Raw genomic sequence first — 23392 nt, 5'->3', positions numbered from 1 at the left:
TACGGTGTAAAACTAAACTCACCCACTCACTCACAACTGTGCTTGTTCGCACTTTAAAACACAGCTGTACAGATGGAGCTGTATTATTTGAATAGATTACTTTCGTAGCAGATTTTGTTTTTTGTATGGCTCGGTTTGGGCTCAGGCGTATGATCTCTGCAAGAGCACATCAGTGGGTGCAGAGACATGGGGAGGGTAATAGTTAGGGGAGACCCACTGGAGGGGAAGGGCTTCCAGGGTGTACTTTGGATCAAGCCAAGTTGTCAAATGCAGTTGACAAAATGCCTGATTCATTCAAGATTTCACACAAATTGTATTAAAACTCTTCAGGTGAAAAACATATTAAAGTAAGATCTATCCTTTTGTTGTTTTGGAACTCTTAAATCAACTTCTTTTCCATGTGGAAAAAATCTGTCACATACCAACTTGTATTGTGATTTTGAGAAGTGGTTGTCCCTGTACATTGCCTGTAAATGTTTGTCAAGCACATTAGATAAAGCCTTGTTCTAACATCAGTTTTGGTCCATGTATTTTTTTTAAAAAAAGGAATCCATTAAATGCGTACTACTGTTTTGTGTTTTAACCATATTAACATTTTCAATTTTCAATACCCCATATTTTCCCCATTATTTTGTAGTTTTGGATTTAACATGATGTCAGATTGATAGTACAATCACAGTCATGATCACAGTCAGTGGCAGATGAAGTCTGGCAAATTCTTGTCAAGGTCATTCATGTGATAACTTGAAAAAAATAACAACAGAAGATGTGTTTGTGCTATTCCTAAGCTAATAATTGAAAGTCAATTTGTTTTCTTCAAACTGACATTCCTGTTTTAATCAGAAAATATTCCAACCTTTGATGTTTTCTCCTATTGACAGTTTTGACAAAGCATCCTGATGCATCTGCTCCCTGCAGCAGAGTAATCATGATAAATGATGGACCTATTCATTAGACATCAACACACCCAAAGTTTACAGGCTAGCTGCCCACTGATTGCCTGTTGAGCAACCATCACGCAATATTTTTCTTCCACTGCATGGACTGTCAGTCACTGCCAACATATTTATTTTCTAACAAAACCCTTTCTGTTCCAGGTAGGCTCATGGACTGACAAGACGTGACCAGTTGCCAAGCTAACCCCTCCCTAGCAACCTGGGGGAGAAAGTAAGGACAAGGGGGAAGTGGGCTTCCCACTGCTGAATTTCCTGCAGCTCGCAACTGATCCACATAGAGAGAACCCTGGGTTAGGGCTGATGTGTTTCATGCAGATATCAGTGTCATGGATGTGGAATTAATATTTGGTGTATGGGACACAGACTGACAATCAGCTTCTGTAAGGAACGACTAGATGTAAAACTGTGATGGATAACCTCATTCCCAGAATTCCCTAGTCTCTATCAGCAGAAAGAGGAGATATTTCATGCTTCGTGCAAAGGATATACTGAGCTTATAAACACAAGAAATTTGACTGTGAACTTATGCAGCATCTTATTTTACTTATCTGAAACAACAGTTCTTTGATAAAAGTGCAAGGTTATATTTGTTTGATCATCATGAAAAAATTGACATTGCGGAAGACATTTGTTTGATATGTGATCATGCTTCTTTGATAAGAGGCATATTGCAAAGATGAGATTTCATTACTGGTTATGAAAGATATTGACAGAGCGAAAGTAATCAAATAAAGGAATGAAAGTTGAAGTACAAGGAGAATAAAGGAACAGCCAGCCAGAAGAGGGGAAGAGGGAGGATATATAATTGCATAACATGGCAAGCTGAGGGAAGGATTGTGACCTGATTTATAATAATCGCTTCCTGGGATGGTGGAAATGTGGGGAAATGCTTGAAAGAATGTAGTTAGTGAATGGCCAGGGTAATTGAATCAGAGAGAGAGAGAGTCAGGCAGTGGAAGCTTGTATAGGCTGCATGTCAGCCTCCTTCTGTATCCAGTGTACACAGACATAATACCCTCTGCTTCTCAGCTGGTTGTAGTCGCTATCACACTCCTCACAGTGTTGTAGTCGTCCCTGGGTGCTGCAACAATCTCTAGTAGGGAGATAGCAGCATTAGGCCTCGTCCAAAGGGTATCAGTGAAAGTTGACCACCAATCCATGACAGTTGTTGTTTGCCATACAGAACATTCGGTGCTGTTGTTGTGAAGCTGATTGTTGTTAGTCACTACAGCAGACGTGATAACCTGCTTCACAGATACTGCGGGGAAGTTGGAAGTTTGAGCTGGACTCCCACCTGTGCATTGGCTGAATGAAGTTTGTACAAAATAACAAGATAGTTTCCTCACTGCAGCAGCTAGACACCAAACAACTGATTCCAACCACAGTTCTTTTTCCAGCATGAGGATTTGTGACTAGCGGAGTGTTTTCATGCACATACCTTCTATATTCCATATTCTAGAGTAGCTGTTTAAAGTTACTCATCCACAAACTTTCAATGGACACTGAGCCATATGTGGAATAATTACTGTGTGGAAAATTGACTCTGAAGTATGTGAATAATAATTTTATTTGTCATATAATTTTAGACATCCTGCTTTTAGAGAAATTTAAGTTTTAATGCCATGTTTATAAATTTTATATCAAGTTTTAGATTTATGATTTGATTTTCTGCAGTCAAAATGAAAGTAGACCGTTCAGGTGCTACCTGGCTGCGTGGTCGAGTGTGTGTGTGTTTACGGCACATGGTTACTTCAAAGTGCATTTTGGTGTTTTTATGTCTTTTTATAACAGTGCCGCTGGTCGGCCATTACTACCTTTCCAACATTGCTGGGGACATTGACCACCCTATACACCGGTCAAGGACTAAGTTGGACTACCCAGACAGTGATATTGATTTAAGCAAAAGCTCAGAGCTAAAACATCAAATTGAAGAGTTGCGTCGTATTAAAGCATCTGTTAATAATGAACTGCGTGATTTGGAAAGCAAGAGACAGAAACTCCAAGCTGAAGTTTCAGGTTATACAACTCATATTGACACCTTAAAATCCCAATATGAAACGATAAACAAAGAGGTGAGCCAACTGAAAATCGCCTTGGATCAGCTGCGAATGGAGAAAGAAGAGACAATCATGCAGTATATTCCCAACATCAAGGCACCACAGAGGATCCTAATGGAGGCCGACCCAAGTGAGAACATTCCATTGCCTTTGTCATCCAAGTCCTGCAGAATGCATTCATGTTTTGACTACACATCATGTTCACTCGTGTCAGGATTTCCAGTATTTGTTTACAATCCTGATGACAGTTTATTTGGATCTCATAAAATTGTTGACTTTGTTCAGTCTTCTTTCAGGAGTAGTTTTCAAAAAAGTGTATATGTGACTACAGATCCTCTGTCTGCTTGCCTGTTTATTGTCTTAGTGGGAGAAATAGCAGAAGATCAACTTGTGGATAGAGCTCATTTTGAGAGACAACTTCACGACCTTCCTCACTGGCATGGTGATGGTAGGAATCATGTTATACTTAATCTAGCCAGGAATCCATGGAGCAAGGAGTTCTTTACAGATGTTAACACTGGCCGTGCTATGATAGTGCAGTCAGTGTTTGTAAACAGTGTGTTCAGGCCAGGTTTTGATGTACTTCTTCCTCCAAACTTTGGCATAGCTGAAGGGGACACATGGCAAGATTTGCCCTCAATGTCACCAGTTAGACGAAAATACCTCATGTCATTTTGGGGAGAGGCAATTTCTAATAAGCTTGCACAGAATATTGAGCAGAACATACAGAGTATTCAGGACACAGTGAATGAGAATGGAGGTAATGCACAGCGAATCCCAAGGTCAGTACAGGAAGTGCCTCAGGGAGCAGGGCATGAAGAACAACTCTCTGAAGAAGAAGACGATGATGGGGAAGATGAAAATTTCCAAGTCCGGACTCTGAAAACTGCAGCTGATGCATCTAGGCTTGTGTCTCTCGAGGCATCTGTCGTAGCTGCCTTGAAAAAAATGCATAATCAGATCCCTGACACCTTGTTCCTGCAGTTTTCATGTGATGGGCCTCAGCCTCAGGGTAGCTATGCTGAGTGGGGTCTATGTGGGAACAGTGAACAAAGAAGCAAGATACTCTCTCAGTCAACATTCTCCTTGGTGTTGCCACCAACAAACTTCACAATGCTATCAACAACTGTGTTTCAAATTCGTTTGTATGAATCATTAAAATACGGTGCCATTCCTATTATACTTGGTGATCATGTGCAGCTTCCATTTAGTGAAATCCTCGACTGGAGACTTGCTGCAATACTTCTGCCAGTGTCCAGAGTGACAGAGATTCATTTCTTTTTGAGAACCTTTACTGATAGTGACATCTCACAGATGAGACAACAAGGGAGGTTCCTGTGGGAAACATATATGAGTAGCTCAAAACGGATTATTGACTCAATGCTAGCTGTTTTCAGAACAAGACTTCAGATTCCAGCCAAACCAGTAAGAGAAGAGCCAACTCCAAGTGTTTTCAATGCTTCTTTCATTCCCCTTAAGTTCAATGGTCCAGAGATGGAGCCAGAGACTGATGAAGTGCTTGGTCCAACTGAAGCCAGGTTTCCTTCTGAAAAGTTCTACAGAAACTACACTCAGTTTATCAACTATGGCGTCTTCAACAAACCAGGGGATCCATTCAGTCTGTACCCGTATCAGCCCTTTGACCCTGTGCTGCCATCAGAGGCCAAATATCTAGGTGAGTGAAAACACTCTTCAACAATAACTAAGGTTCCTGAAGGTTAATAATGTACAATTTGATAATACAAGCCACTACCAATAGTCCCATAACTCTAGGTTACAGGCAGTCCTTATTGCCTTGCCTTCCCTGCAAAGCTCAAGTCCTGATAAAGTCTAGATTTCTCCAGGTTCAGCCTGAATCACCCAAATCAGTAGGGCTCCTTTTCAATTTAAATGGGTTTATTTGTAACTATCAAAATTCTATATATTTAGGGATTGAATGTTGTCAAGAAAAATGGATAAATCATTGTTATGGGAATTTTTCTAAATCTTTTCAAACTCCGTTATTTGGGCCAATATTTGTCGTGAATGACACTGATAATTCCCAATTTCTCAGATTTAGAAAATATGATCCTTAAAACCAATCCAAATTTGGACAATGCCACAATATTTTTGTCAATGTGACAGCAAGAGGCTCCTTTATTATCCCCCCTGGCATGTAATGTTGGAAAGCAGTGTGTAACACAAACTGAAATACCCACTCAACATTCATAATACCCACTCTAAAAACTACTATAGGAACAGTACCCATATGAGCTAATTCTTACCTGGAGCTGTGGAGCCAGTTGGATTGCTGCATGACTGTACACAGTACCAAACTTGGTTCTGATGCTGTTATCAGAGTTTCCAGAGAGAAACCATTTTGACAATAGCTGACTCATCTTTTGTGTTCATTGAATATCCTAACTAACACCAAAGTAGACTAGAGATAAACATACTGTGTTGTCAATGTGCAGCAATTGATTTTACTAAGATATATCTAACAGTTTATGAATCGAGCTTCTTTGCTTAGTTCCATTTTCAGTTTAACATACCCAGTTGTCAAATCTTTAGATAACCTAGTATTACGAGAGTGTATTTTCTGTAAACTGTATTATTGATTAAGTGATTATTATTATCGGGTCACAATGTTTAACGTTTTGAGTGATGGTTATTATGGGTCACATTTTGTATCGTAAATTGTCAATGCTATTAGTATTTTAGTGGCAGGCCTTTAAAGTAGGTCTCTACAGTTACCTCCCTTTGAATATGTGTTTGGATTAGTTCTGCATACTTTCGGGAAAATTCCATGTTAATGGCAATGGTAGTATCGTGCTCAAATATTCAGGAATCAGTGACTGTGTATTTAAAAGCTGGTTGTGATAACACACACACGACACACTTACAGATTAAATGGAGTACATCATTTGGCTAACCTCAACTCGCCAATGCTTGACCTACATGACTGCTGCCTGACCCCTCGCAGTGTTACATTTCGTATAACTGTTTCTCACTCTCAAACGAAGACTTTTGTGAGTTGAAATTAAGATTTGTGACCCATTACTTTAGTTTTGACTCCATTGCATCGAGCATGAAACCTCATTGTGAAGCTTTGTATCTTGCTTTTGTTTGCTCAATATAAAATATCGAAAATTTTAGACTTCTTAGTGTTATATTTTGCTGGTTCTGAGGGAATTTTTTATACCTTTTGTCACGGCAAATTTTTAGCTGTAATATCTAGCTGTACACTGAAAACACAGGTTGTATATCTCATATTAATATTTGTTATGAATGCTAAATGGGCAAACTAATGAAATCTAAGTTGTAGCTATAGTCATATCGACACTAGACAGGGCAGTACTGAGTAGCCATCAGTCATTTTCTACTGCTTATCTCTTCTAATTTTTCTACAGTTGTGGTGCTTTTGCTATCGTTAAACATCATAGAAATGTGTGCAGATGTTTTTTTGTTTTTTTTGGAAAACATTTTTGTTCCTTTAGGAAAACATCACATAAAAAATCATACCAAGGAGCAAGCCCCCTGTTGTCTGAGCATATTCCATGAACTGACTATGAAAATGCATAGTTTCAATAAAGACAGTTTAAGTAGAACTAAAAGTCATTTCCTTTCAGCCCGTGGATGGATCCCAGCTGATGCTGGGTGTTGGAAGATTGCCATTGATAATAGATACAGCTACACTTTGACTGTAATTTAATGCATGGTTACAAGAACCAGGTAAATGTTCTCTGGCTGATGGGAATGATTGCAGTGAAGCGATGCGACTCATTGGCTCTGGCTAGTCACTTGCTATTGAATTATTAAGGAATGTTTCACACTAACATGGCAGTTTGATGAGGAAATAACTTGATACACAGGTACAACAAGTTAGCATTTCACAAATTTGTTGAATCTGGGTTTTTGTATTTGAATATATTTTTGTAATATTAATCTTTGCTACATCTTAAACATTTTGAAGTTCATCATGTTATGTTTGCTGTTGTATGTTAATTTTCAGAGGAGTGTATTTGGTTGGTGAAATTATCATGTGAGACTTGTGTATTTGAGTACAGTCTAACCCCGTTTGCTTGGACCCCACAAATCCGGAAACCCCACTTTCCAGAAGATATTTGTGTGAAACGAAACTTGCGCTAAGTAATTGTACTTGTTTAACTGGACCCGGCACTTATGGACCCAGATGGCAAATTTTCAAACCATTCCCATAGATTTCCACTGAAAAATGATCCTGTTATCTGGATGGAAAGATCTGTATACATGTGCATGTGTATGTGTCACATCAACACATCAATACTGTTTACTGCACAACTAAGTGATTGCCCATCAAAACACTAGGGATGTGTGTCACTCAGATTGTTCATTAGGATTTGGCAGATGTGAGAACATCTCATCAGTAACAAAAACACATGAGGTTCTTGAGAGGCATTTAGAAGTTGGTAGTCTTTTATACGTCAAAATGTTATGGATGTCAACTTCTTGTTTACTGTTTTCACAATGTTTCTGGGCTATTCCTTGCCCCACCTGATGAAGGGGCAAGGAATAGCCCAGAAACGTCATGAAAACAATAAAGAAGACGTTGACATCCACAACATTTTGTCGTATATAACAAAAACACATGTTAAATAAGATTATGATTAACTACACAGTAACTGTACTGTATGTATAACAATTGCCTGCCTCACGATCTAAGTCATGTGATACTGCTCGGAAGTTTACTTTCTGCAGACAGCATAAGTTCAATGCAATGCCATATATTTTCTGGGCAAGAAATGTATCTTTAAAATTAAAAGAATATGCAGTTGGCAAAATAGTGACTTTTTGTCATGGATTTACGGATTTACTTACCACCTGAAGCTTTACACGACGCATGATTACATCCAAGACAACCTGACAACTTGTCGCTTGCGTTCCTCCTTCCATGTATTTTCTGTACATTTAAATGTTATGATGATTCTCTGTTATTACTATTGATTTATTGATATTTGGACATAAAACAATTTTCACTTTTGGCTTTCACTTAAGTTTCCACATTCTGCTTGTTTGAGCCAGTTATCTGGACGTCTCGCTGTCTGGACGATTTTCGGTTGAAACCAAGACATCCAGATGACTTGGGTTTGACTGTACATGAATATACTGCAGAATGATAGTGGTTTTAGATGTCTTGATGAGGTAGCATGTTATGATAAACAGCCCATGTTTATTACTGTTTGTTGTGACCAGAAGCATCAATACAGGTCACTGTCAGGTCAAAGAAGAAACATATACTCAGGATGCCAACTCTATTTCCCATATCCCATCCAGGTTTCAAGCTGCTGTTGAGTCTACAGATTTAATTAAGGTTGAAAAGGCCAACCTCAAACAAAACACAGTAACACAATTTGACGCATGCATTGAAAAAGCCTATGTCCTCACCAGTGACATTGTTATCAGACCCATTTCGTTTTTACCTTTCCTAACTTTTTTTAATGAGACCAGGAGGTGAAAAAAAGGATGTAAATAGGTTGTCATTGATGTCACTGAAAAGTGCAGAAATAGCTTTACTTGAAATAGTTTTGTTCAGAGACACCTTGGACTTACTTCTTGTGGAAAGGTTTTGGGCTTCTACAAGATGAACATATGAACCTTGTTCAGTCAGAACTTCGTTGTGTAATAATTATGTATTTAATATTTCTTGCCTTCATTAGAAATTCCCCTCAATTTAGATGTTAAGAAATACATGTGACATGAAACTCAGAGCTTGTTAAATGTATTAATATTATCATGGTTGCTAGTTGCCATGGTTACAGCAGCTGCAGTTTTAGTTACATAATAGAAGTCAAAAACAAGTGTTGAATGTTTGGGAAAGTTGGCAGTCTTCTTGTTTGTGACTGGTTTTCAAAATAACCTTTTTATCACTGTTTACATAAGTGAAAGTTAACATCTACTCCTTTGTCTGCTTCACCAGTGATAGGTTGGAGAGGTTTCTAAACAAGACATTCATGTGAAATCTGATTTTTATCATTTTGCTAATGTTTTGTGGAGATAAAGATGTGTTTGTGTTGAACGTGTGGAAGACAAGTATTTTTCATGTTTGTGAAGGTTTGAACTAACCATTTACTGATAGTAACTTGAAGGATACTGAGAGAGAACTCATTTGAAATATTTTGTAGTATTTTTTATTCTTTGTGAACTGCTATCTAGTATCCAACAAGCCAAATACTGATTAATTTAACGTTTTCAATGAATTCCCAATGCCCACATCTATATGTGTAACAGGTAAAAAAGCAGGATAGGTTTCACACTCTGACCATATGGCTTGTGACTTTCTCAAGTCATCTGAATTTGTTGGGTTGTAGGGTAGCCTCATGGTTAAAGCATTCGCTTGTCACCAAGGTTTGAATCCCCACATGGATACAGTAGGTGAAGTCCATTTCTGGTGTCCCCCAACCGATATATTGCTAAAATGTTGCTAAAAGCAGTGTAAAAATAAGAACTCACTCATCTAAACTTTAACTATTTTGACTTATCCCTGGTAGTTTTCAATCTCTTCATATACAGAGGTTTATAATATTTCATAACCCTTTGAAGCAAATAATTGATGATTTAGAATCATTGAAGATCATAGAAAGTACTGCATGTGCATAGTCAGCCTGTGTCTAATACAGAGTAACTCAAAATAACACAACTTCACAGCGGAACTTAATCAGGTTCCTGTTATATGATCTTGTATCCTGAGATATGATGTTAAATTTTGTAAGATGATGTTATATCTGATAATAATGTATGATACATCTGTCTACTGGCCAGTTCATGAGGTCATTACCTTGTCAGGATCCTCTGACTTTGAATGCCAGAAAATGACCCTTGATCTTTTCATAGCATTACCTGATAATACCAATGCTCAGAGGAGTTAACACAAGCATTAATTGTAACTGTGTGAAATAGGAAATTTGTAGATACAATTTGGGGAGTTTTGTTGACACCTGCTGCAGCCTTGGGGAGAATATCAGCTTCTAGTTAGGCCTAGATAACCCTCCGACATATATTTTGACATCTTAAGCCCATCGCCCTCCCTCCTCCAAGGCTGCGACTGGATGAATACAGCCAAGTCTCACTAATCCTACATTACCTGTTGCACAGCAAACTGTTGGATTAACGAGGATGTTGGACTAAATAAATGAGATAAAGTTACATTTATTCAATTTGTTCCATTAACAATTGGTTATCAATATCATATTGTAGAAACCACTAAAGGTTTTGTCACTATAAGTTGTAAAGGACCAGTGACTGCTTTACCATGGACTTTTGTGCTGGGTTAAACCTTGATTCTAGGTAAAATGGAGCCCTTCGGCAACCTGTTCTAGAAGAGGTGAATGGAGGGTCTGACTTGCTGACTGGCTTGAATGCATATCATCATACATTTTCTTGAGGCAAGGGTATTAACTGACTATGAAAGTCACGTTCCACCCTCTTGGAATTAGACTGGAATTTTGTGGTTGGACTGTAGTTCCACCTGTGGTTGTTAGAAGTTATGTTCCTTCTGGGTCCCTCCTATTCTCTTAGTGGCCAGTCAGGTTCCTCTTTCAGAATTGTGACTCCTGGTTAAGACAATCTGAAAGATGACCACATTGATAGTGATAATAATAATCTATTCTGTAAACAAACACCACGCTCCCACAGCTTTCAGTGTGTGAAGCAGACCTCCACCAGACCTGTTGAAAAACAAGATGTATGAATTACCCAGAAGCTATTTCATTCTGATGAGCAATACCTGTGGAACAGCTCTGATGACTGAGGTTGATGCCTCCTGTATCCTGTGAGTGTGTTACCTGACTTTCACCAGAATGGCAGGTAGCCTGGATAATGCTACCAAGATGTCGACACCTTTACTCTTGGGAATATTATTCTCTATAATTATCATAACACACACTCTATTACCTGCAGAAGCTCTATTACACCAGTGCCTGGTCTTCCATTCCGACATCTCTGCAGCAGTAGTTACTTATATGTCTATTTGATCAGGAGTTGTAGATATTGATATGATGACAGTTTTTGGTTGTCGGATACAGACTCAGTTATTTACAGACTGGAATATTGCTGAGAGTGATGTTACAAAAAACATGTCTTGTAGATATACTGCTTAGATGGCAGGATATTTGTGTTCAGGTAGATATGTCCATATGATGTCAGGCTATATGGTAGAACCCGAAAACAATTTATCCAAGAATCCCATTATCCCATGCAAATCTAGAAAACATGGCAGGACTGCATTTCCACAGCTTCTGAAAATGAAGAAAGTCTCAGGGCTCCTTTTCATTATATTTAATTTTTTACCATTTTTTTAAAACATGTTCTCCTCAGAGACCAGTTGTTAATCAATAAAGAGCTAGCTTACCAGCATGTAATGGCATGTGATCTTCCTCTGTAGGTAATTATTGAATAAGATGATGTGACAAAATATTTTTGTCATTGCACATTACTTGATAGTTTGACAATGGTTACTGTATGATATTGCCCTACATCCATGGGATGTTGTAGTATCTTTTGACATATTAAGAATTATATATCAAACAGTACAGTAAACTATAAGAAAATGATCCTGTAATATTTGTCTGTGCTTTTAATATCATGTTCTGCTCTCCAGGTTCTGGCTATGGGTTCCGGTCAATTGGGAAGGGAGCTGGTGGATCTGGGAAGGAGTTCAGCGGAGCCCTGGGTGGAAATGTCCAGCGGGAACAGTTCACTAGTAAGTTGCCTGTAGACAGTACACATCAAGATGTTGTAAGTGTGACATGACAGTTGGGACAAAACTGTCTTCAGCACAACTTGGGTTTAAATCCTCAGGATGCTGAGTATTTTATTAGTCGGTTATACAGACCCTGAGGCAAACGCATCCAAGAAATCCCACTCATGACTAGAAAATGTGGCATGTCTAGATTTCCACAGCCTTACTATGACCCTTTCATTTTGTTTCACCCTTAACTGAGTAACACCAAAGCACGTTAGGAGATTGCACTTGTGATCCTGCTTGGTCATTTCTGCAGGGTAGCCATGCTATTTGGTGTCATGGGAGCTTGACACTCTAGGAGAGCAATAATCAGAAGGCGTTCTTGAGCCACTGTTGTGTAAGAAATAACATTATATGGAATGCTTGGGCCAAGAATCATGTTCCTTGTTTTCAGGCAACATGGACCTGGGCACTTTTTCTATTTATATTTTTTACAATGTCAGATGTTTGTTTTGAATTGACGTTAGCAGCAATGTTTCAAGAATATATGTCAAAGTAGCAACAGTAAGATAATATGCACAAACAGCCATTTCTCCCCCACCCTCCCATCTCAGTATTAAATGTTGGCTCTCTGCAGCTGTGGTCATGGTGATAAGCACAGTGGGTCATAGGTGAAACAGTGAGTCGTTGTGGCTAACAGAAGCAAATGTTTGTCATGGGATGTCACTACGTATGTACAGACACGCAGCAGGAAAGGGAACATTGGCATTGACAACTTGAACTGTATCTGGATTAAGTGGTGTTATCTTGTTAAGTGCATGTGTAGTGTTTACACCAGAAATAACCCATGGCTGTTTAATTGATAAGGTAGAGATAACATGCAGACTAAAGGTGATGATGATGACATGCAGGTGAACTGGCTTCTGTAGATATGTTGGATGCTGGCACTGATGGTGAGACCTACAGACAAACTCAGCAGGGAGTGATACTTATCATTAGCTCTCACTGTCATTGGCTAATTCCCCAGAACTAACTGTGTGCCACACACAGAGACCTGCTCCTTATTCTGAGTACCAACAGGCAACATTGTCTAGACAATGTCTTGGTCAGGTGGCACTTCTGTCAATCAACACATGCTCTTGTTCAGTTACAACTTACATACCATGGGTGAGAGGTAGCCTAAAGGTTCAAACATCTGCTCACAAGCAGAGTTTGGGGGTTTTCATTTATTGTAAAACAATTCTCCAAAATTCTATTTCTTTAGAGAAGACATTCCTTGGTATCATTACCAGCAAAGTGTGGATTTGGATAGCAATCAATGTCCCTGAAAATCAACTGTTTGGAACTGTGGTAGAGAGAAATAGAGGTGCATCCCCAGGTTGAAGTTGTCAAGTAGCCAAGTGGTTTTAGGATTCACATCTTGCTGTGTTTGAATCTTACATTCATCCTTATCTGATCCCTTGGCATCTGTGTTTACTTCCAGCGTAGCAAGTTGAGTACTAGTGATAGCGCTTATTTTTTCAATCATAAAAAAACAGTGTCACTTGAATACACTCCTATTTTCAGGTGACTCAGAACAAACTATGATGGAAAATGGGTATTTATCTAAACATTTAAAGACATAGTTTGTTGGATAATTGAGAACAGTAGTTATATACCAGTGAAAACCGATTTTAACTGAACTAATACTCAATCACATTTTTGAATGACATGAAGTATTATGTAACTCCAAGCAACCCTCCTTACTCAGTCAATCATATCAGTAGTCATGTTGAGGTATTACTTTACCAGACATGCAGCATGACACAGCTACAAGTCTCTAGCATGTAGCCTTGATGGTGTGTGTGGAAGTTATAATATATGGATGCTGGTATTATCTTAAAATGTAGAATCCCTTAGGATGGTTTCATGTTGAAGTTAAGGCTCCCAGGCTGGTTTGTGATCATTGTGTTTATGTGATACCTTAAATACTTTTTAATATTTCTTCTTGGCCTGTCTTGCATTCAAAAGTTCAGTGAGTTAAACACTTCCTACTAGTGTTTATCTCTTAGGACCTATGTGAACCAACAAAACAAACAGGCAAACAACATGTAGGAGATCCATTCACTTAATATATTGTCATAAAATGCTCCAAATAGTTGCAAATTGTAGTTTCAAGTACGAAAACAGCAGTTTTGAGAAAGTTAAGCATATGACTCAGGAAGGAGTGATTTTAAAGAGCTTTTAATTTTTCTGTTCACTGTATGCCATGTGAAAATAATATTATGAAGTTCTTTCCTGAAAGATCTGAAATGAAGAAGGGTGTAGAAAACTGTCCACCAGCTGTTTGAACCTTGTCCACTGTCATCATCACGGTCCTGGCATCAGTCATAGGAGGCGGATGGTGTGCAGTGTTAGTACACTTCACCATCTGGCGGAGCATGCACTCCTCTGTGCAAGGAGTTGCCATATAGTACTTAAATGTTTCATACAGTGGAAGACAGGCCAGACAGGCCTGGTGGTATCAGCTGAAAGAATGTATGTAATATTCAGCAGCTTCTACTTCTGATAGAGGGTTGTGATCACTCAGGATGTAGATAGGCTTTATAGATAAGACTATTGGCAGTAGGGAATATCTCTTGATAAGTATTCCTGAAATTTAATGAAGGAAGGTTGGAAGATGTGTTTTTTTATATATGATGATAGATGAGTAAAACTTTATCAGTTTGTGTAAACCATTGCCTCAGCTTCCAGAAGATTTGCATCAGTAATTACTAGAGAGAGAGATTCAATGAAAAACTAGTTTTCATTACAAACTCAAGGGGGATCCTAAGATCTTGGAGATTTTCTTCTAAAGTACAGGGGTTCCTTTCATGAAGCAACCTTTACTAGGGTTAACCTTTAACATAACACTAAGGTCAATTTAGTGGCTTATGATCATCTCCTTAGTGCTTTGTGGAAGATGGAGATGCCATGAATGTTTAATTAAAAATTTGGATTATGACAAGGACCACTTGACATTCATGCGTGGTTATGAACGTTGTCAACATTGTTAGAAGTTTGGGGCTTTGGGGCCTTAAGGTATGCTGTAGTTAATGAGGCATGATCCTGTAGTGCTCTGGGTATGCTCCTGTGTTGCTTAGGTTGTTAACATAGTGCTTGGCACATGCTTCTGTAGTGCTTGAATCTCAGGAATAAGCCAGTATCTTTCTGCTCCTTCTGCTCACTTTAAAAACTGTTCATTATTGTGATACAGTTTACAATAGTCAGATTGCTATTCACAGTAATAAATACTTGTGTGATACAACAGTTACAGGATATCAAATAGTTTTCAGGTCAGACTGATTATTGCTGGTCCCCAAATTGTTTCCAGGGGTTCATATGACAGGTTCCAGGATGAAGGTCAGCATTACTGCACAAACTAATTGGCCTTCGGGCTGACAATGTCAGGTCAGCTCCCTCATGAAGGGTGTCAACTTAAATGTTACATGGCTTAGATGCCCTACACTTGTATTGTTTTTCTGCCATTTGATAGACTGACATTTTCTGTAGGATATTGCAGATGTATTCTTTTGTAAAGCTATCATTTGTAGATATTTAAGGTGAAGTAGAGGTTCTAGGTGTGAGAATTTCCTTTATGTATTGATGAAGGAAGAAAAATACATTAACATTTTGTTGATTTATCAAAAGATGCATGTTCCATATACATTGTTTTGTTGATGTTTTAGTTCTCCAAATTCATGAATGCATGGGACTCATGGTGTGTTATATTAAATGAGGAATGAAGCAGTGCAATTCTAACATTGAGCTACACGGCAAATAGCATGAAATTGCATTTTTAGTTTGTATGCCTCTAGAGTAGTAACATTACATAAAAACTGTTCTCTCTTCCTACCTAGGCTGCTTTACAAATGTTATGAGAAACAAGAATATGTTTTTCATGGCCTAACATGGTGTTTTGCAGAACCTTGTTCTACGGTCTCAACAGTTCATTCTGACAGTGTGTTGTTATTTCAGGCAGTTTTATGAGATTACTGGCAGGGTTCTTCCAAGACTAAATATTTGGAGTTCTCAGCATGAGATAAATGATCAAAGACATCTGTGTTTTGTCTAAACAAGGAGTTTTTAGACTTCCATTATTACAAGCCATTGACTACACAGCTGATGGTGAATAGCAGTAGGTAGCTCCTTCTCTTAGTGGTGATTATCAGGGATGGATGTCCCGGGGATCCCTGTCATGGGCTGATGGTAACAACTAGTGATCTATGGCATCTGTCGATGATGCAGCTAGAATAATGAGCCGAGCAAGCCCTCCAGAACACCCTTGTTAGACAGTAGCCATTACCAGATATGCTTCAGGTATCATGCATTGTGTAATGTGTGGTATACTAACTTGTCACCAGAAAAAAAGTACTGGAAAAAAGTTTTAAATTTGTCTTGGAAAAAAGTCCTGCAAAAAGTTTTTCTTTGACAAATTTGCCTTTTTCCTGCCATCGTCTGGGTTGCTGCTTCCTTCCAGGAGCAGTTTTCTTAATTAAGTGTATGATGGTGATAATTCTCAGGTCCCACAAATATGTGATCTGGGTAAGGCTGAAGGAAGAAATTGTTCAGTGGGTAGACACAAAGTAATTATCTGATTAACAGCTATTTCAATATTTCCAAGCTGACTAGTATCTGATCTTACTTGTCAGTAATATGTTTTTACCAGGGTTTACAGTTGGAAATGAACATTTTACTAGCAGGCAGCTGACTGGCAGTTTTCCCTAACCATGTGAAAATCACAGAAAGCATGTGAAAGTCTAGCAATCCAATAAGCCTGAGCTCTTCCACTATACATACCTCTGTCCTGTTTACAACAGGTGGCCCTACCTGTCAGAAAGTTGCAGGTGCTGTCGCTGTCTGTTAGACAACAGTTTGATCAGAGACTACAAGCTATGTTTTCATGCAAGTTTTGTTCCTATTGTATTGTCTAGGCACAGGTGTGATGTTAATGTCATATGACACCACCTTGTGTCAGGTGGGGCAGTATGTGGGGAACTCTGGAATATTTGCTGACCACCATTACTGGCCTGCTGATGGAGTACAAAACATGATCCTGCTTAGACGGTCGGGTAGACTTACAACTAATCTCTGAAATGAACAAATGTTACAGAATAAAATCTCATAGTCACAAGAAAAAATAATGAAATATAATGAAACGGAGCCCTAAGACTTGACATATTTTCTAGACTTGAGTGGGATATTTCTGGAGTATATTTGCTTCAGGGTCTATATGACAGACGAAAGGTCAGGCTAAAATTTAAACATGTATATTAAGATATTATCATGTTTCAGGAAAATAAATCATTATTAATTCATTAATAAAAATAAATGATGGATTCCAACTGGATGGTAAACTACATTGCTTGTCAAACCTAAATTATTTGCAGGCTAATAAGTTTTGGTCACTGCTGGCATGTTTGACATATACCAGCCATGTGGTCTGGCTGAAATATTTGGGAGTTTCATACTCTAGTACATGTCAAGCTACATCACTGTGGAATATATCAGTATTATGAAACCAAAACAAGTGTAGCCATCTCTGTTCCTCATCAGCTCAAGGATCTTTTGTTAGTTTTGGAGGAAGTGTTTTGTTCTGCAGAATACATTGTGGTAGTAAAACATTTTATAAACAACAGACTGGTACTTTCTTTTGTTCCCTTGCTTGATGTTGGTTCATGGTACCTTGAGAACAATCCAAGCCAATACCTCATGAAATTGCCCATTTAAATTACATACTGATATTTGATCAAGTGTTATCAGGAAGAAGTGAAGAAAAAATATATGAACAAATACATTTTTTGTGTGATGTGATTCCTGGGAGTGCGCCCCCTGGTGGGGCAACCTTCATCTGACACTATGTACATAGCATGTGGACTAGCGCCTGTTTTCATTCCCCAGATATTTTGCACTCCTTGGTATGGAGCTGGTTTATGGGCATATCCGTGTGTTCTCCAGCTGGGCTGGGTTTGTCAACAGCTTGCTACATCTGGAACTCAGTCTTATTGCTGGGGTAATTTATGACCACAGCTACAGAGAGTCAACATCAAAATATATACACATATGAAATAAATTTCAAATGTCAGATTTTAAAGAAGTGTTTGAGGTAATTTTATCGCAAGGTGGCTTAAACTGAACTTAAGTGTTTTGTATTTTAATATGCTGCACATTTCCTAAAATTTAAAAATACAAGCGTTCAACTTTAGTGTTTTGCTCATTCCTGCTTTGTAAGTCCTGATCGCTACTGAGACCAGTGTGTGGTTGTGCGTTCCAGTCTCTAACACATTCATCTGCAACATTTGGAGTATTTCTGTATAGGGTAACATATATGGAAACATCTGTAAGTGTGAAACTCATTCTTGTGACAATCTCCTCAGACAGGCATCTGTTTTAGCTCATTCAGCATGTTCAAACAAGTTTGCATTTGAATTTAGTCCCGTCAGAGATGTTTACCAAACACTCAGTTTATAAAAGCTTCATTGCACAGTAAGCTTCCATGCCTTAACAATCCTTTCAACACATGTTGAATAAATATCGAGCATATTGATGATAATGGTATTCTCTGGGACCATTGCTGATCAGATGATGATTCACATCAGTTGCAGAAAATTGTCTCTCTTTCATAATTTTATCCATTGCAGAATCGAGACTCTTGAAAATTGTCAGAATTTATAAAGCAATATCAGTTTGGCACTCCAGTATCCTTACTCTTGTTGCCATGGTACCCTTACTGTTGTTGTCATGGTACCTTGTTCTTGCCATGGTACCCTTGCTCGTTGCCATGGTACCCTTACTCCTTTTGCTTTCTGATGTCCATTGGTTATATTCTTGTGAGATATGTCTGACATTGTGTTCCTTCAGTTGTGATGTTGACATACGAGAGGGAGACTGTCCTCATCAAAGCACTTCAAAGACTGAAGGGCCTTCCTTTCCTCAACAAAGTGATAGTGGTGTGGAACAACCCCATCCCTCCATCTCCAGAACTGCGTTGGCCTGACATCAGTGTGCCACTTGAGGTAGGTTTTCCCTATGTCTTTTGTACTTTGCCATGATTTACTTTGGTTTGAATCCCACATCTAGCAAACTGTATCTTTGGTCACCATGGATACTGTGCTGGAAGGTTCTGTAATGGTTACGAGCCTGCATTTGCCTTATATCCAGGGCTGCCTTGATTTTCATTATACATTCTGTGAACTATTCAAATGTGGAAATAAAAATAAGATGTTAAAGGGGTAACTTGTATAAGTCAACTATGAAAAAGTTGACCACCAGCCCCATGTACCACCAACCTACCAACTCAACCACCAACCCATGCACATACAAACCCAACCACAAGCCCAATGTACCACCAACCCAACCACCCGCCCCATGTACCACCAACCCAACCACAAGCCACATGTACCACCAACCCAACCCACCAACCCATGAACCCACCAGTCCATGCACCCACCAGTCCATGCACCCACCAACCCATCAAACCACAATCCCATGGACCCACCAACACACCCTACCATGTTAAAAGAAATGTCCATGCCAACCAAATCACGCTACCCCCACCCCACTACACCTAGAAACAGTGGTGAGATGGTCATTCTTCCAAAGTTGTTTCAGTGCATGAAGACAAATGTGCTGGTATATCTTCTAGAATTAAGTACAATGGTTTTTATTTGATGTATATAGTTTCCTGTGTTTGAATATCCAACAGTAACTCTGTGCAGCAGGAAATCATTTCCTGCCTTAAACTGAAAGGAAATAAGTGCAAAAATATCTGGCAGGTCATTTGAAGGATCTAAACAGGTTTCTGTGCCCTGGATGCAGGGACCGATTCCCCAAACTTTGTATGTTTTCTTTTTTAAAATATCATGATTTAAGATTATTCATGTACTTGTCACGAGTCTTATCTAAAGACTTCATTGAAGAAAGAAACGTCTTTCATCATATAATATCAGTACATTTTTGTTAGGAATTTCATTCCAAGATAATTTTGCTGAAAATGGTATTTTGAACTTTGAGATGACCCCCAACTGAAGGATTGGCTCTTTAGGATTATGAACTTGTGCATTATGAGGATCAACATTTGAAAACATCATTATGTTTCATGGATATCATAAGTAAATTGTAAACATGCCCCACACAAGTTTATCCTGACATTTTAATGATTTCACAGTACGATTGCACTTAATTGTTTCACTCCGAGTAATGGTTTCCTGACAGTTTGTTGTAGATACTTGTACAGGTCAGGTTACGTGGAACCAAGTTCACTTGGGTCACTAAGGCTGTGTGTACACTTTCTATGCAGGACATATTACTCAGTTGAACCAGTTCTTTCTCATTACTACATGTAGTTAATCTCTCATTTAGCTTGACTCGAAATAAGTTGATTTGGATCTGATTAATATTGTGTATTATAGTTGATGTTTCATGGTAGATTAATGGTATGTCAAATATACCGCCAACATTATCAACCCACTGGTTCAAATATTCTACCTTTGGTGATCTGTCAAACTTACCATTTCGGCTAAGGATGGTGTTAGTTAAGCATGTAGTACTGAAAAGGTTTGGAGTTTTGCTTTTGTTTCAGAGAAGAAGTGCACATAGCTTGTGTTGAATAATCTCAGCAAATCCACTGATGATTAGTTGAATCTTCTCTGATGCATGTGCTGGAGTGGTTCTCTGTTTATCAAGTGTGCAAATCATCAGGAAATATGTACTTGGGAACCCGTAATCATGTGCCCTATATATCTGAAGGCTGACTATCATTGTATACTTATAGGAATACATCAGTACATGTCAAAATGAAAAGATATTTGTAAGGTAAAATGTGCTTGTTCTAAGATTGCAGTGTATGTCTAAGGATGTTTGTTCGGTTTACTATTTGCCTGTTTTGGAAAAGAGATGAGGGTAGATATGGCAAGCACCATGACTGTCTGTCTATTTCCAGAGCTGCACAATGAAAACTTGCCATACAGATCTGTCTAGTGGTCAACTGGTTTGTCTTTTTCATCATTTGGAATTTTTGTTCTTTTAAAAAAAATAATTTGAGGACATGTTGGACATAAAAACAAAGGTTGTGGTTGTTTCCAGAGCAGAACTTCCAAACTGTTGAATATTTTGTGATGAAACATGGTATATGTCTAGTAGGGACCTTGCCTTTTGATGATGTATGACACTGACAATACTGAATTGCAGCATTTTGTTTCCTCTGGTCTGATGGTATCCAATAGCAGTGAACCAAACATACGATATTAGAAGCCAAACTACACCTCCATATTGTAGCAGAACAGGTGATGTGTCATCCAATGATATTAGATATTGCCATAATTAGTAACAAGATTATTGCAAGTATTACGTTCTATTGTCCTAAATATAGTTTTGCCTTTTTTAAAGTGTTATCAGTTCAAATGTGTCCACATGGTGTGATGTGTGGTTATCAGTATTGACTGTTTACATGGTATAAAGGCGATCTTGTGATCATGGGTGTTTCTACTGAAGCTGATGTAGTCCTCAGTGTCATGGAATGTTTCTTCAGATCGTCACTTTCAAATCAGAGGAAACAATGATTTTCATTTGAGTTTCTAGTCTCTTGAATTTTCTATAGAGATGATTTACATGTTTTCAGATTGTCAGGACATACAAGAACAGTTTGAACAACCGATTCTTGCCCTATGATGCCATAGAGACAGAGGCCATTCTCAGTATTGACGATGATGCACACCTTCGACATGATGAAATCATATTTGGATTCAGGTTAGATGACATCTGTGTACATGAGGATACAATGTTTACATTCAAAATAGGGTCAGGAATACCCGGATCATATATTCACCTGCGCTGTATGATAAAGTAGCATTTTCTTTATGATGTTTTTGATATTGCGGATGACTGCGTGTTAAAAGTTTTGTATTCACATTGACTCTTGAAACAGAAATTGTACAGAGACCTTGGAGATCTTACGATCATGCAGTAGTTGTCTGATTGCCATGCAGATATCCCTCAATCCCACGATGCATTAGTTTTAAAAAATCATGTGTTTATCTCGCAATCAAAGTGCAGTGCCCATGCAATGCCACCTACAGGCTGTAGGCTTATGATTTTTTCAAATTTGTCAAACTTCACTGTTTGACAATCATAGATAATCGTATGGCCACCACTTGCCGCTCCATGGCGACTACACGGAAATTATAACTGCCTATAATAAATTTTGGATGGTGTGGACCCATCTTAGGCCAAATGTGAACCAGGCATTTCTCAGTGGATGAAGCTGAGAAAAAGATCAACTTGATAATATCTTTAATTTCATCCTTGTTGCTTGTGTATTTTTATCTGAATGCACAGATCAGACTTCAAGGATGATGTTTTTTTATGTTACTGTGTTCCGAATGTCAGGGTATAATCCTGTACTGATGATTACCGACATACTTGTCTTGCTGTATTTTCTTGGTTTATGAATGAGACAAGATATCCAATATGCTCAAATGTTGAATGAAACTAAAGTTTTGATATGCTGTTTCCTTTCTGTGAAGACTTCAGTAATATTTGAAAATAGTCATCAAAATAGGTTAATACTGGAAGTGAAGTAACCCTTCATTTCTTCATTTATCAATTAGAATCAGAGTTGGATCAGAAAAACATTGTCAAGATATATGTGTAAAACCTGAGGTTTTGGAAGAAGAATACAATGTTCTAAGTGATCAGAAAACAGATACTGCGTCTATGTTATCAAAGTGTGAAAGTATACAAGTTAATTTGACATTGCAATGTTTTTATAGAGTGTGGCGTGAGGAGCGAGAGCGTATTGTGGGCTTCCCAGGCCGGTTCCATGCATGGGACTTGAAGCACCAGTCCTGGCTGTACAATTCCAACTACTCCTGCGAGCTGTCCATGGTCCTCACAGGTGCCGCCTTCTTCCACAAGGTACAAACACACAAGAAGCACCTGTCAGATTTTACATGCAGTATGTCTTTGACACAAGGTACAAACACACAAGAAGCACCTGTCACATTTTACATGCAGTATGCCTTTTACACAAAAGCAAGTAGTTGTTTTCATGTAAGTAATGTTCAAAATTTGAATTGGGTTTTCACTCCAGTAGTGCCGGAATAAGATGTTCTCTTTCCCAACATTTTCAAAGGCTCGTCCCCCAGCTTTCAGCCAAAGAATTGCAGATATTATTGTTATGTTTTGCAAGCATAACTTAGAGTGCATTGTGAAGGGGAGATGACTAAAGTCTTTTAATGTGTTAGTGATTCTAGATGTTGCATGTGTCCCTCGTCTGTGTTCCAGTACTACTCATACCTATACAGTTATGTGATGCCAGCTGCTATCCGAGAAAAGGTGGATGAGTACACCAACTGTGAAGATATCGCCATGAACTTTCTTGTGTCCCACATCACACGCAAACCTCCAATAAAGGTAGGAATTATTGCTGTTATTGCAGCTGTCATTGTAAGAAACATATCTACTCAGTTGCATTCCATGTTGAGATAATCTTCCATTTTTCTCATTCCTCCAACCATCTTTCCCATCCTTGCCTGCCAGGATAACCTGGTCATAGTCTGATCCCAATCCTCACTTTACTAGATGTTTTCTTATTTATGTCTTGCATTATATGAAAGTGTAGGCATTTTACATTTTCTTATTAGGGCTTCTTGCCATAAGGCAAA

The 23392-nt window shown here is 38.5% G+C and overlaps 1 protein-coding gene across 1 annotated transcript in view; it reads left to right on the top strand.

Annotated features, from left to right (window-relative positions):
* LOC137278551 (exostosin-like 3) overlaps positions 1 to 23392 on the top strand; it is a 59421-nt gene that overhangs the window by 19795 nt on the left and 16234 nt on the right. Inside the window, exons 2-7 of the mRNA XM_067810985.1 lie at positions 1098 to 4688; positions 11628 to 11729; positions 18591 to 18745; positions 21349 to 21476; positions 22499 to 22643; positions 23013 to 23141. Coding sequence (XP_067667086.1) covers positions 2636 to 4688; positions 11628 to 11729; positions 18591 to 18745; positions 21349 to 21476; positions 22499 to 22643; positions 23013 to 23141 — 2712 coding nt within the window. The 5' untranslated portion in view covers positions 1098 to 2635. The remainder of the gene's footprint in view (positions 1 to 1097; positions 4689 to 11627; positions 11730 to 18590; positions 18746 to 21348; positions 21477 to 22498; positions 22644 to 23012; positions 23142 to 23392) is intronic.

This window comes from Haliotis asinina, chromosome 3, assembly GCF_037392515.1.
Source record: "Haliotis asinina isolate JCU_RB_2024 chromosome 3, JCU_Hal_asi_v2, whole genome shotgun sequence".
Classification (NCBI taxonomy): Eukaryota; Metazoa; Mollusca; class Gastropoda; order Lepetellida; family Haliotidae; genus Haliotis; species Haliotis asinina.
The sequence above is the reverse complement of the archived record's forward strand: the minus strand, read 5'-3'. Positions and strand labels throughout refer to the sequence as shown.